At 43.7% G+C, this 14,918-nt stretch overlaps 2 protein-coding genes across 9 annotated transcripts in view; both read right to left on the reverse strand.

Annotated features, from left to right (window-relative positions):
• The window catches only part of arhgap46a (Rho GTPase activating protein 46a), a 29,447-nt gene extending 25,411 nt beyond the window's left edge, over positions 1-4,036 (reverse strand). For 2 of the 3 annotated variants that reach the window (XM_086041235.1, XM_086041234.1), the window contains exon 1: positions 3,201-3,638. In XM_086041235.1, coding sequence (XP_085897361.1) covers positions 3,201-3,244 — 44 coding nt within the window. In that variant the 5' untranslated portion in view covers positions 3,245-3,638. Of the gene's footprint in view, positions 1-3,200; positions 3,639-3,776 lie in introns of those variants that run through there. The other variant, XM_086041236.1, reaches the window with a different exon arrangement.
• A 1,515-nt stretch (positions 4,037-5,551) lies between these two features.
• Positions 5,552-14,918, reverse strand: part of sulf2a (sulfatase 2a) — a 45,223-nt gene continuing 35,856 nt past the window's right edge. For 5 of the 6 annotated variants that reach the window (XM_086041954.1, XM_086041951.1, XM_086041950.1 and 2 more), the window contains 16 exons: positions 13,172-13,322; positions 12,747-12,922; positions 12,531-12,659; positions 11,863-11,919; positions 11,611-11,740; positions 11,200-11,407; positions 10,626-10,884; positions 10,433-10,529; positions 10,253-10,347; positions 9,825-9,884; positions 9,582-9,745; positions 8,923-9,065; positions 8,680-8,788; positions 8,538-8,571; positions 8,103-8,156; positions 5,552-6,778 (listed from right to left, as the gene is read on the reverse strand). In XM_086041954.1, coding sequence (XP_085898080.1) covers positions 6,748-6,778; positions 8,103-8,156; positions 8,538-8,571; positions 8,680-8,788; positions 8,923-9,065; positions 9,582-9,745; positions 9,825-9,884; positions 10,253-10,347; positions 10,433-10,529; positions 10,626-10,884; positions 11,200-11,407; positions 11,611-11,740; positions 11,863-11,919; positions 12,531-12,659; positions 12,747-12,922; positions 13,172-13,322 — 1,897 coding nt within the window. In that variant the 3' untranslated portion in view covers positions 5,552-6,747. The remainder of the gene's footprint in view (positions 6,779-8,102; positions 8,157-8,537; positions 8,572-8,679; positions 8,789-8,922; positions 9,066-9,581; positions 9,746-9,824; positions 9,885-10,252; positions 10,348-10,432; positions 10,530-10,625; positions 10,885-11,199; positions 11,408-11,610; positions 11,741-11,862; positions 11,920-12,530; positions 12,660-12,746; positions 12,923-13,171; positions 13,323-14,918) is intronic. The other variant, XM_086041955.1, reaches the window with a different exon arrangement.

Genomic DNA, 14,918 nt, shown 5'->3' on the forward strand with positions numbered 1-14,918 from the left:
AGACTTCATTCGGCGCGGACTCGGTGTTGCCTCGACATGGGAAGGACGAGCCAATCAGAGGCGCAAAGGGGAGGGGATTCCAACAAGTTCAGAGTGACGCACTTTAACAGCTGCCCTAATCCAAAACTAGGCACGGTTTCCCATCACCAACGCCATCGAATTAGACAGGGGTCATTCTGCCAAAGCCAGCATTTCCTTTGCTATTCCGCAATCAGCAATCCAAAATGAATTACATTCATGAATTCCCTCGCCACCAAATATTTTGATCACAGTGCAAAACAAATTGGTTCCGATTCTGTTCTTGGAGAACATCCCATGTCCGTTTTTTAAATGTTTATAGTTTTAGTTTAGTACAAACGCCAACTCAATTCAGACTCATTACGCTAGCTACCACTAGCATGTAGCATCCACAAGCAACCACCCTTGCTCTACATCTCCTTTTTTGTCTCAGACTTGAGTCTGCACAGGACTACATCCAGTCCTGACCAAACAAGTCGGTGTCATTCCTGAAAACCGTCCCATTTTCTTTACTCAAGGAACACGTGTGCATGTTCGAGTCAGAAAAGACTGGAAGAGAGCGAACATGTGCAGCGGAGGCTGCCGGGTGGAAAGGAGCGGAGGAGATCTGTGTTTACAACACACACGGAGGCCTTTCTGTCCAGTTCACCAGCTGTCAGATCAAGAACAATGGGGTCACTTGTCCAAACAAGAGAAGATAATTCAACCTGTTAGGATGGAACAGTACTTAATCATCCAACGTTGCCTGTGATCGTCTCATCAAATTACCAGGGCGCATTTCTAATAAGGCTGACAAACTCAAGCTACCCAACATCTACCTGTACAGTATGCGCTAGCAAAACCTTTCCCTGCGCGTCTATCACCGGGAGGAGTCTGAAAATTCATTTTGAGATAGGCGGCCCCACCATCCCCCCCGAAACCTCCCTGCTGACATGACAAACGAGGCCACGTCTAATCCCAGAGTAGAGTTACGGGGTGAGTAGGGGGTCAGCGGGTGACCACAGATCCACACGGGAAAAGAAACGTACTGATTGTCCTCGAGAGGAAGTGAAAGGTGCAGACTGCGGTCCCGCCAAGATTAGAAATGCAGAACGGCCCGGTGCTGATGTTAATGCTCGCTCTGTGGGTCCATTGCACCTTTTCCAGTCCAACCCCCGAAACAGCCCGGTTACGTCCTACGTCCTTTTCGATGACACTTTTACAAGGCCGATCGGTGACAACGGAACTAGGACTGAGGCCGAGGAGGGCCGAGACGTCACAGTCATCTGATTAGCCATTTAAATTCATGCTGTTCTTTCAAATGGTATATCTGGAAACATAATTGACACATTTCTATTTTTATTGTTAAATAATTTAACATTTATTACGACAAACAGCAGAACTAAAGTGCTGAAAATTGGTACCGCTGAGTACCGGTATCGATTCCCATGTGCCAAGAATCGGACCAGAGTCCGGTTCAAATGTGAAAGGTACACACCTGTAGTTCAATCACAGCTCTTTGCTACTGGTGGACATCCAATGATGACGTTATTTACAAAATAGTTGACAGGAAGTGGACTCTTTCAAACAATTTATTTAACAGTTTATATTTGAACGCGTATTTTAACCGCACACTGTTGAAACTTCAGAAAAAAATATAAACAAACAGTCTGGTAAATTGAACGAGGCCCATTACTTTTTGACTGCCCCTCGTATTATTGTAAAGAAAATTTCTGACTCGACTTTCTCTCCAAGTCCTTTGGTGTTTGTTCGTCGCATCGGTTTCAAATTTCCAAAACGGAAATCGACATTTAGCTTTCTGCGGACGGAAAATCCCGAAAACAATGCTAACAGAAAAAGCAACATCGTTTGACAATTTTATGATATGATTTTAGCGAGCTGTGCATTATTTTGCGCAGGTGCAGTCGTAAGCCATCACACAGAATTAAGTCGCCTACTGTTGAAGCAGACCTTAATCCTCCCTATAGAAAAGGTTCAGAACCAAGTTGTACACGGACAGATGAACATGTTGGGGCAAATCACCTTAACCTCATTACAGCGCCAATATGGCAGGCTATGGATATGAAACGTGTTGGCCTGCTAATCTACATTGATGGGATCAGCACTACACAAAGTAGAAAAGACAGGGACACACCAACAAACCGATGTTGTCATGTACGTTTGAGAATCACTTCCTCTCAACTGGGTCTATTGTCAAAACACTTTTAGGATGGACATCCTGCTTGTGTATGTGCAGGATTCATCTAGAAGGGGAAATGCGTTGTTCTCTTTGGTCAGCATATTATTATGAGCGTGCGGGATAACAGTGAGACAAAGTCCTATTTGAGTGTATGTCCTCAAGGCCATGAGGACGTAAGAAAGCTTTAGGATGGCAACAAATCGACCTTTTGCTTGACTTGACTCATGACGTGAAGAGTGCCGAATAGATAAAGAAGTCAATGTGCAAGCAGAAACCAACCCCAGTTATTGGATGGGGCACCAAATAGGGAGACCGGTTAGTTTGCCTGACATGCCAAACTGCTTGAGGCTATCTGAATTACACCTGACCACACTAATGTCATCTACACATGCGTTATACATGCCGCAAACATTGAGAAACGATAGCACACGTTAGCATGGTGGACTAATGGTTACCACATCTGTATCACAAAACGTTTTGAAAACATGTATGTTAGGTTCAATGAATCAGGAGAGTCCGAACTTTTACCTCTGAGGGCCGCATATGGACAAATAGAACATTACAGGGCACTTTCAAATTCTTCAACTTTAATTTATTAATAAACCCGTCAAACAAACAATGATATAAGCTTTTATATATTAAATTGGACTGCTGCTAAATTGAACTGCTTTGTTACAGCTTTCTGTTAAACGTTTCTAGTAGTAGTAGGGTTTTTTTTTTTCTTTAGCGTTGTTAGTGGGCCATGTCAAATGTTATTTTTAGTGTATTCTACGGGCATAAAGAGTGAACAGGGCCACCTGTCCATAGGTCTGACTGTTCTGTGAAAACAAAAGCTATAGAAAACGGATGGACAGCACAAATTAAATATAGCATTTGAAAAGCACCAGGCCACAGAACAACCCCAGGTATCATTTGCATGTTACAAAAGCATCTTATTAAATGCGCACATTACAGTAGCTTTGAATCGAATGTGTGGATTAAAGCACAGGAAAGTAATAAAAACCTGAGATTGAAAGCAGCCGTGGTAGATGTTGAGGAAAGTGCCATGTGGGGAACTTCAAACCAGGAGCTCGAGCCAGTCCCAGTTGCAATGCACCATTATTGCAAGTGTGATTTGGAGTGGCAAACGGCTTGGAAACATTTGCTTTCCGTTTTGGCTATTGGTGCTCTTAAACCACACCAAAGGGTTAGTTGACCAAACGGCGTACGGGCTGACTAAAAGCCTCAAAAGTTTTGAGGTTGCTGTGGTAAAACAAGCTTTCTCTGGTCTCCAACGCTAATAATAGAAATAACACTGCATGCACGTTCAAAGCAGAAGCAACGTCACAATTAAAGTGGTCATAAACAAAATTAATTAGCAACACAACTATGTTTGTTGTTCAATTATTCCAGCGACACAGAGGGAAAAGAAACGCGAAGCATCGCAACTTGCAAGGACCCATTGTGGTCTGCTGTGGGCGGCAAATTGCTCGAGAGGCAGCAAGAAAAGTTGCTCCCGTTCACTTTCAGTGTTTTTTGTTTTTGTTTTTTTTTTTACATAGTGAATTTAAAAAAAAACATACACACACACAAAACTTACCTACTAGTCCCGGCCATTTTCTTCACATGGTAAACGGGTGGCAAACACAGCTTAAAAATGCGGTCTGTGCACGAATCCTGGTGAACGCCACTACACGAAGTACACAGAATGGTTGGTCGGAGTGAGGAGTTGTAAGGGGACCGTACTCCACTGGAGAATCCGAAAACCAAGTCTCCGCCCCCACACGTGAGTTAGAGGTGGGACGTGGGGGGGATGGAACAGGAGGGTTGACGATTACAGTACTGTCTGAACTACCGGCCTGTGGTGGACCCTTCCATGGAACATATTTGGAGAACATACGCCGTTCTGCTAGTTTGCTCAACTACAACACCAGTTAACTGGACGTTTTCGAATTCATTGATTAACACGATCCCACGTGTCTTCCTTCCTCAGTGTCATTTATGTTTTCAACTATCTACTAAATGGGCTACAGCTAGATATCAATTAAGTTCATTTGCAGTATCACGAGGTAAAGTAACAGAGTACTAAATAATAACACTAAATATGGTGTTCCTGCACGTGAGTAGATCTACTTAAAGTGGAAGTCAACCTAAAAAAAAAATGTATTTGCAATGTACCCACCTTCACGGATCTAAACATGGCATTCTGATTAATATTGCGTTTGTGGAATATGAGTTTAGCAGCCTGGGCAACTATGATGGCATTTTCAGTCGACAGCAAGTGACAAAATGGCCGCCCCCTGAGATTGACAAAAATGGGTGCTTTGCTGCTTAACTCATTCCACAAGCGCAATATTAATGCCATGTTTCAACTCGTGGGCCTGCATAGAACATATTCTTGTAAAGAATTTTTGGGGCTTGACTTCCCCACTCAATATTTTCCTCAAGACTTTTATTATATTTGAAATATGAATCAGAGACATATGGATATCTGTACCCAGAGGTGGCAAAATTAGTCAGAGCCTGTACTTAAAGGCAAGGACAGGTGGAAGAAAGATAAAAGCAGTACATTATGATTACACCCCTTTTCTACAGTAAAAATAAAAACGTACAGGCTCTGAAATATCTTTCAGGTGTTGCACTACTAGCCAATCACTCAAATGATTTGTTTGGCATTCCTTTCATGTCCTACTGAAGAAACCCACTCATTTCGTTTTTTATTGAATTTTTATGAAGGCTTGCGACCGGCAGTGACCAGGTTTTGGGGCACTGGCCGGGAATCGAACCGACAGTGTGTGAAAGTCAGCAGCATGTAGTGGAATGTACTTTGAGTGCTAAAGTTATTAATTCAATTTGTTACGGTTAATTATGTGCATAGAGTATTTTTGATAGCTTGGCACAAAATCAAAGCCTTCTGTGCACACAAGTTTCCCTCTCATTAACTATTTAGAGACAAGCAATATTAGACAAGGCCGTACAGTTGTTGGGGAATATCTTGATTCTGTCGTCATTAATAAGCTACTTCACGTCAATTCTTGTCGGAGTTGAATTAGTAGCCAACTTCTGTTTTTACCAGCCTTTGTTAGTGTGATTACTTTTGTCGCCTCTACTAATTTGCTAGCTTTCTGCCACCCAAATTTGACTCGATATCTGGTTGCTAGGCAACACACGATAACCATTTAGCGCTGTCATTTGACTTTCAAATATCATCACAATTATAATGTCATATGTTCCCAGCGTAAAATGATGTTCCTCAATAGTATAAAAAAAAAACATGAAATATATAAAATAATAATTCTACTTTTAGGCTCGAAGGTGTGTCAAGAGTTGTCGCGTGGACAGACAGTGACCCCTGCAGGACATACAGCAGTGACGTCATGTTTTTGGTCAAACAACACTTTATTCACAATTACTGTCAGCACTCAGGTCTATGCCCTGCTAAGAAAACAAAATTGAGGAAACAAAAAAAAGGCAGGTTGCTTAATTCACACGAACATGTACATCACATTGTTGTGTCGTTCCTCTGGCACATAATAAACGTTCTAGGTTAATGTCTTCACAGTGAATCCTTTTTAAGTGCTTTTCTCATGTAAAGAAGCAAAGGACAAATCTACATTCCCCTTAATAGGAGTCCATTTGTTTCAACTCACACAATGAGGTCCGCCTCTTCGGTATTATAAAAATATTGTAAACATTTATATCAATTGCACAACATACATTCAATTACAAACTTGAACTGTACAGCAAGTTTACTTCTGTATGGTTATCCTGTAGCACCATGTATAAGCAAGCTAGGTTGAGACATCTACTTTGTGGTATTGTCATTACAAAGGAGAAAATAAATGGCCTTAATAATATACATTCTGCCAATGATCAAATATTTTGTACTGGACGAACAGAATAATGGATGGGCTTGTTAGGACCTTTTTCAAACAGTACTGTGTTGAGATGTGCTCAGGGTGAGGCTAACACTGATCGAGAGTTTGATTGACCCCTCACACATGGCTTGTTTGGGGGGTGGGGTTCATTCAGGACATTCATTAATAAAGTAAAGTTCAACTATGGTACAAAGGATAATGGGCAAAGGTCAATTTGTATTCAGTGGACTGAAAAGTTCACACATCAGAGTCCCGAAGCATTGGTATGGGCACTGACAACATGTCCGGTATCACGGCCATTGGATCATATTGCTATGATTTCGGTGCCAAACGTGAGTGACTCGAATGAGTAGCAGCAGAGTCGACGGCTCGGTCCACTCCAGTCCAGTGTCGCACGGACGAAAGCTGATCAAAGCGAATACTTATCTACAAGCAGTGAAACGGAGTGGCTTGTGCATACACGTACTGTCCCATTTGAATCCCGCTACCCAGTTCGGGTGAATGGATCTTGACGGCAGAATGAAATGTGTGACGAAGGACAACTGATAATTACAGAGTTTAGGAGCATCCTCTCAGATTCTTCACGCCTCCTGCCTGGGTGGCGCGCCGCTGCAATAAATCAAAACCCAAACTAATGATGTCATCAGAGCGCGGCAGGACTGCCCCTTGTGGTTGGTAACGGGGAACGGGTGATTAGCCCACCCATCCGTCCCAAATCTGCCCCCTGTCAAGAGAACGCAGCAAATTAATCCCCGATTGGAGGTCTTTTCGAGACAGCAGGGCTCCAGTTGTGGTCGGTTCCTGCTCAGGAGGTGAGGAAATGAAGAAATGACAATAACAAGTACGCAACACGGCATCTGCATTGCAAATGTCAAAATGGCGGAATGGAGAAAAAGCAAAGGTTGACATGTTTGCAATGCAGGTAAAGGTGTAGTCAACAGAGCCCGCTGTTGGTCATATGAGCAAACTAAAAACGTGGATGATGGGAGGAGCTTATGCAGAGCTATCTGAGCATTTATTTGATATACTGCTGGTACAATCTCTGTCCTCACAACCAAAACAATTGAGCACACTAGTTGAACAACTAGGGCGCACTAGTGGCGCGACTGTCTTATGAGTGACTTTTTTTCCACTAGTGCCTTTATTACTATATAAGATTTCTGCGCGCGAGAAGAACGACAATGCCTTTCTTGTGACGTTTTTCCCACTGAAGTGATGCCTCGAGAAACAAATGACCTGACTTAAAAGTTTATGCAGATACGAGCTGTTTATCAGATTTTTTTTTTTGTATGATCTTGCTAGCAAAAATCAGATGCGAGCGCTGCATGGTGGTAGTGAATGGAAACTCTTTGACAACAAGCAACACTTTGGCAGATGTGAACAGTTTTTCAAAAAAGAGCCTTCAAGCTGTTTAACGCCACTCCCAGTTGAAGTTTACTGTCCTACTTAGCCAAAAGGATTCAAGCTTGTGTATTTAAAACAACAGCGCAAACTTGCCCTCTGCTAGCTTAATGCTAACACAAAATGTGTTAGCATATATGGTTGTGGCGTTATCATCCTGTAAGCAACGGATATTTGAACACAAATGTTGCATGAGCACATGTAGACAGACAAAATAATACTCATAGGCATACGTTCTTTATCCTCTGCGAAAAACAACTGATATTACTGCAGTATACCGAGTAAAGTCTTCTCCCTTTGTATCCTTGCCGTTAACTTGCTTTTGCCGTCAACTAGTAGAATTTTATCACGTCACCAGTCGTACTAGTAGCACACAGTTTTCAACGAGTGCAGTTTTGCCTCACTACTAACATGCAGTTGTTCTACTAGTGCTCAAAAATGTCATACAGGAGAGTGGGGGGAAAAAAAAAAACATCTTTCAACTAGTGTGTGCGTGCGGCATTGTCTTAGTAGTGTGGACAAAGAACATACCGGTACCCATAAATGGACAATTCAGGGCACTGGCAGGAAATCGAATGAACACTCAGACGGCTTGCCGTAGTATCTTAGCGCGCTACAAGAGGACAGATGGCTTTGGACAAACTCACAGCGATTTGGAGGACGGTTTCTTCACTTTTGGCCTCTTTCGACGATAAACTGGCCTGAAGCATGCACAGCACGGTAACGTGCAGAGCAAATGCATGTAGACAAACACACAGGTATAAACACACACACACACGCATGCATGCGCACACACACACACACAGACACACACAAACAGCAGAAATTAGACTTCATTAGATAACGAGAATAGTGCAAGTCTTGCATTTTCATCTTGTGTATGATTAAAAAGACGTTGTTCAAGAGTCATGTCAGTTGGAACGTCAGTGAGGTAATCCGAGCAGGAAAACAACTAAAGACACACCGGGGAAGCCGCAACCTCCCCGGGTTCTTATTGTAACCTGAATTCCATCTGCGGCGTTTGTAAAAGTAATCAGAAGAAAGGAAAGTTGGGGGGAAAAAAAAAAAAAAAAAAAAAATACCTGTATTCACTAAAGTAGTTTCGCTCTTTGCCTCCTGAAAAGAAATGGAAGCAACATTAGTCTCCCACTGACATGAGTGGAGAAGCTACAATCCATCATGTTTGCCTTCGGGGCCTCGTACGCTCGGCTCGGCTCGGCTCACCCTTTTCAGGGTTGCACTGCTTGTGTCCCTTGCAAGCCCGTAATTCCATCAGCTGTTGATGCATCGAATTCAAAGCGTTGCGGTCCAGCGTGCTGACAGCGTTCATCAGCTGCGGGAACAATCCAAACGCAACTCAACTTAATGCAGAACGCTAACAGAGGCCAAACAAATCTTTCCGGATGGAAATTCTGATTGCGTGTGCGGTCCAAGGCTGAATGTGCGACCGGAGAAGTCGTTAAATACCTGGTATGGGTCCGTGTTGAGGTCAAAATACTCCAGGAAACCGGTGGCGAACTCACAGAACAGGAAGTTGTGTGTGTCATTGATGGTCCTCAGGCACCAGTAGGTGTTGTTGTTGGCGCTGGTGCATGCGCAGAATGGCCCCACTGAGGCGGGGAGAAGGCGTAGAGAGGTGGAAAGCGGAAATCACAACAGTGTTCCAAACTATTGTTTTTGTCACAGCTGTCCTGGGATGTACGCTAGCTAAACATAGGCCAACTTTCCAACAAACGCCAATCAGACGTGACAAGTTCATTCGTTTTTTTGGTTGTTTTTTTTTTTTAGAGAGAGAAATGAATATCTGGGGGACAGAAAATGACATCACAGGGCTCAGGTAACAACCAATCATGGCTCAGCTTCAGAAAACAGGTAAGCTGGGATCGGTTGTTACCTGAGCCCTGAGCAACTGTGATGTCATTTTCAGTTGACAGAAGTGACAAAATGGCCGCCCCCCTGAGATGGACAAAAACGGGTGGACTTGGCTGCTTAACTAATCAGAATGCCATGTTTCGACTAGTGGGCCTGCATAGAACATATTCTTGTAAAGAACATTTTTGGGTTGACTTCTCCCTTCCCTTCAAGGCACAAACAGAAAGAGTAGAAAGTTGTGTGTAATTTCTTACTTGTCCAGAAGGGGGCGGTCTGCCAGTGATGATTGTCATGGGTGAAGCACGTGAGGCCCGGCATGCTGCAGGTGTCATTGTTCTGGAGCCTTTTCAGAAATTTCCGGAGTTTCTTCCTGCGTTTCTGCTCCTTCTGCAGCCACTGCGTCTTCTGCTTTGGCATTCTGATGAAAGGAGATAAAAATTCTAAAACACCCGACTCCCGCTGCTCATCATGCCTTAGTCATACAAAATAATTTATACCTGAGTGTATGTACACGTCCAGTACCCAGCATAAAGTTTTCCTTATTCTTGAGCAGATAGCTGTCAAAACAGCGTTGAATATTGTCACCGCAAACATTTGGACGAAACGGGGGAGTAAATCAAGAAAAAGCAGATCAAGTCATGGCTCATGGAGAAAACTCGTGGAAGAAGTTGAGGCTTTGCGTTTTCTAGCGCCAGCCAGGAAACGTGAAGGATTTAAAGAGTTTCTGAGCCGTATATAAACTGGGTCGCTTAAAAAAAAACAAAAAACAAGGCCTCATCGCTGCTTGCCAACAACTTACACGTTTCACTCAATAAAATGCACAATGTTTCATAACCTCTACATTGTGTGTTTGTACATTTCAAAAATAAAGGTACAAACTATACTATACTAAAAATATAATAATAACAAAAGTGCTAATACTCACCTGTGAGTGTTACACTGACATTCGTCTGGTCGCACCTGTTTCAGGTGTCCTTTGACCTCACGCAGGTTCTTTATTTTGGTCTGCAAGGTTTCAATCTAACAAGCACAATAACACACAAGTGAAGTAAGGTAAAGGGTCTTATTCTTGCATGGAGGAATACGATAAATATGACCACCATACCTCGTGCTCAATGTGCATTTTATGGTCTTTCCATGCTTGCAGGGACTTATAAAGGCCACCGTCACATTTGACCGTGTCATTCATGAGAATGGAGCATCTGTCAAGAAGAAACAAGCAAAGGTGTCAGTTGATGTGACTGATGTCTTACCTTCTATAACATTCGGCACCAATGAGCAGAGACGCACATACGAACCTGTATGTGACCTTGAGAGCAGCCGGTGGAGTCACACTGTTGTCCGCCGTGGGCCTGGCTGTCACTCCCATGCCACTGAATTCGTCATCGCGCTCCTCATGCCCCACTCCTCTGCTTCCGTCCAAAGTCCAAGTGTTGTTCTGGAACGCCGCGGGACGGTAGGAGTCTTCAAGGTCCACTGCGTACATATCGCCATCCAGCTCAAAGGACACGGAGCGGGCCCAACGCTTCCTAGAGGCGGACTTGCTGGATTTGATCTCTGAAAAGGACAACGCAAGGAGCTTTGATTCTAATGGGAAAAAATTGATTTAAAAAAAAAAAAAAAAGTGTTGGGAGCCATGCTTTTAAGCAAACGACATATCTCATTAAGACCACTTGATGGCAGCATAGACACACCTTTTTTCATTACCCTTCAAACTCTTGTCAATTGAGTTGGAAATAAATACCCCATTTGACAAGGATTTGTAAGCCACTGAAAGGGCATTTTAAGTAAATGAAATACATTTGAAAAAAAAAAAAACCTGATTAAACAATAACTACATAATAGTGAGTGGTTAAAAAAAAACAAGCTTACTTTTCTTAGTGAGCAGTTTCTTTCGCTTCAGGACGGCCGTTTTAAAGCCCACGTTGCCGCAGTTGCAGCCGTCCGCAGTGGACGAAAGAGACAGCTGGGGGCCACCGCTGGCCATCAGAGCCTGCATTCGGGGGGCATAGAGACTGGCCATGCCCTTGCATTTATACAACCTCAGCTTGCCTGAAGGGTCCTCCACGCACTGCCACTTCTGAACGCAAACAGCAGGAAACATAACGTTGGCGCTGGACTTCACTTCGCGTAAATTTAAGGCGGCAGATCTTCATATAAAAACAAATCGACTAAAGGGCTCTATCGCTCACACATATTGATTTTGAAGGCAATGACGCTTCTTATTCTCCAGTGTTTTTGTCAACTAGATGATTCACACGGTTCTATATGTGTGACGGATACCTGTCCCGGCTGTTGACAGGAAGTCTGGTACTCTGCCTTCTGGCACAGCTCTCTCACTCGCTGGTATTTGGGCAGGAAGTTCTCCTCCTGAGCCATTTCCTTCCCATCGGCCCTCTTGTGGAGAGGCTTTCTGCGAGAAGAGGGAACGAAACATAGGAAAGACAACCAGGAAGCCAAGACTCTGTTGTCAGCAGAGGACAATGCCTCCAATGACAACATGTTCGAAAAGTCATAAGTCGCCGCAAGACATACCCTCTCTCTACAAGGAAGGAATCCCTCCACGTTTTACCTTTCCTGTTTAAATTGAACCTGTTAAAGAGGGAAAACAAATAGAGTAAGACATGTTTAATTGTCTTTTAGCCTAGGACAGGATATTGAAGTCAATTTATAAATGAATGTAGATGTACAAAACAGATATACTCTATTTATGTTTTTAATTACCGTATTTTCCGGATATAAACCGCTACTTTTTTCCTACGTTTTGAACCATATGAAGGTGTGGCTATTCTGTGGATTTTTCTTCCACCGCTAGGGGAGCTCTAACGGGAATTACAATACAATACAATTGCCATTAACAGGATGTGGCTGCAGGTGGGGGAGTTCAACTGGCGAGGGCGCTATGCACTTGGTTAAAATCGTTTTGTAAATGCAGTATATATCTATTTTTTCAACATAGATAGGAGAGGCTTATATCGTTTTTTTCATTATTTAAAAAAAAAAAAATAGAGTGGGTGCGGCATGTATAAAGATGCAGTTTATGGTCCGGAAAATCCGGCATTATTATTTTTAAGGATGTTTTTTAACTTGTCTCTTGCTGTAATATGTTAATGCTCGTAACGAGAGAGAGAGAAAAAAAAACAAAACTTAAGTGCCATTCTTCAAATTGTGTTTTGAACGCCGAGAAAAAAATAAGCGCTCACCTATTCACTGGTTTGTCAGTGTCGAGCAGCTTCAGGATAGACTTTCCATCCATTTCTGCAGGGATGTCAACACCAGCTATGTCCAGCAGAGTTGGCGCCAGGTCAATATTCAGGACCATATGGGGGTTACTGCATGGCAACAAAAGCAAACCGTTCACTTGATTCGGGTTACCGTTCAACCCGATCAATAGTGCATGCATCCATCTCGTCACTCACATGGCACCTTGCTCCACATTGGGCCCTCGCACATAGAAGGGCACGCGGATATCAAACTCGTACGGCATTGATTTGCCCTTCACCAGCCCAAACTGGCCAATATGGTAGCCGTGATCTGATGTGTAGATGATGTAGGTGTTGTCCAGCTCACCCGTCTCCACCAACATGTTGTACATCTAAGGGAGATAGCGATCCACTCAATACATAACCGGAGGAAAACGCTTTCCGGTGCGAGATTAAAACAAAAGGGAATTGGATGATATAACAAGCGCGTCAGTGAATATATGAAAAAGTCCCAGTCAGAACAAGCACAGATCTCGGAGGACTTTGGGACTCTGGGATATGCATGGTTTCCTTCTCTGTGATGACGTGTGTGTGTCTTTGCCAAGGCATGGAAAAGGCTGTGTGCTTGCTTGCCCTCCTACCTTCTCCATGCTGTCATCCACAGACAGCAGTGTCTGCATCCTCCTGCGCTGCAGCATGTTAGTGAACTGCATGTGCACAGGCCTCATTGGCCCAGTGTAGCGGAGGATCCAGTGTTTGTCCGGGTTAGGGGCGTAGTTGTAGCTTGGGGTTCTGGAAGGAGAACAGACGAGAATGCTTCACTGGAAATAAATCTTGTTTCTGAGACAGGAAATAGCGAATGAGAGGGCTGGTTTCTGTCATATTCTACAGTGCATGATCGTTAGCTGGAAATGTTATTAAAGTGGGATTTCCTAAATTCAATACTTGTACAATTATCCAATTGAGATTTTTTTTTTTTTTTTTTTTTTTTTTTTTGGAGGGCTTGGAGGGGCTTCCACATGTGTCGTGAGAAAACCGGCGTGTGAGCATGTAAAGCGGGGATGGCAAACTGGATGAACATACAGCAAAAAATATCCTTCCAGCGATGGGTGCCCATGCTACCATGGCAACAGTAACTTACAATGTCCGGCCACAATATTGCGTATCTCTTTCTGATCCTTTGTATCAAAATCATCACAGATGGTTGCATGATATGACGCTACCTCGCCTTCAGCGACACTCCCTTTAAATGCTTGACATGATTTTGACAGTGAGCAAAGTTAACCCTATCTTACATGACGTCATCGGCGCTTTTAACGCACGAGAGAACCGGGACCTAACCATGGAGAGAAACGGGCATGGTTAGTGTTTGAGCTCATGTTCCACTCGGCAAGTTTTGACAACATTCGCATAGTGATGACCTTTGTCGATTTCTGCTGACCTTTTTTCCTTCCAAAGTAGCAGAAAAGATGTTCATGCAATGCTAAACCGGAGGCCCTGCCAAACATGTAAAATGCAAAGCGGGGCCCGATCAATGGGCTTGATCAATACCCTCTACAAACCACATGGACGCTTCATTATTTGGAAATAAACAACACTAAATCAAGGCGATTCCAGAAGCAAATGAATTTCATCTCTTAAATGGGATCGACTCAACTAAATAAACGCTAATGCCTTGTGCTTTAATTCACAGTAGCAAATGTAATGTAGTGTGAACAAGGTGCCAAGGTGAGAAGGTTTATCAACAGAGGACAACAGGAAATCATTGCCGCTCCCTCTCCTGATGCGGTCGTTGAGAACAGGTGGGAGACGCAGGGAGCAAAAGAGCCAGACAGGACATACACGGAAAAACGACGCAAGGGACGCAAATGTATGGAGAAAGAGCAATTAAAAGTTTGTATGAAGGCACTGGGGCCAAATTTACAAATATTCAGTGCCTAAAGCCTGCATGGCACAGGTTAATGATGCTGGCGGGATTCGATTAATCAACGGAATGGGGCTTGGGGGGGGGGGGGGGTACGAAGTGCAGTCTAATTACTGGTCCTAGATTTGTCTCTAGAGGCCAATAGCAGACCTTCTATTAGCCAGCAGCACCGGTCGACTAGTCAGGAGCACGGGGCGACGAAAAGACAAAGGCTCGGCGCGCTGCAGGCGTATGCGTCTGTCATCATTAGCTACGCGTTACACATTGACAACATTCGTGTCTCTCCTTGATCATTGCTGACAAAATGGAGCAAATTAGCAGCGCGCGTTACAGCGCCAGCATGACCGCGAACAACATGCGAGCCAAACAAACCGGGGCGCTGCAGCGGCTGCGCTCGCAAGAGGCTCGGCCGCCAACGAGGTCCTGCGAGTGCAGGGAGATAACATCCATATGAGATTATCGAA

This window comes from Filicampus tigris, chromosome 9 (assembly GCF_054856515.1).
Source record: "Filicampus tigris isolate MCC_2025a chromosome 9, RoL_Ftig_1.0, whole genome shotgun sequence".
NCBI classification, from domain to species: Eukaryota; Metazoa; Chordata; class Actinopteri; order Syngnathiformes; family Syngnathidae; genus Filicampus; species Filicampus tigris.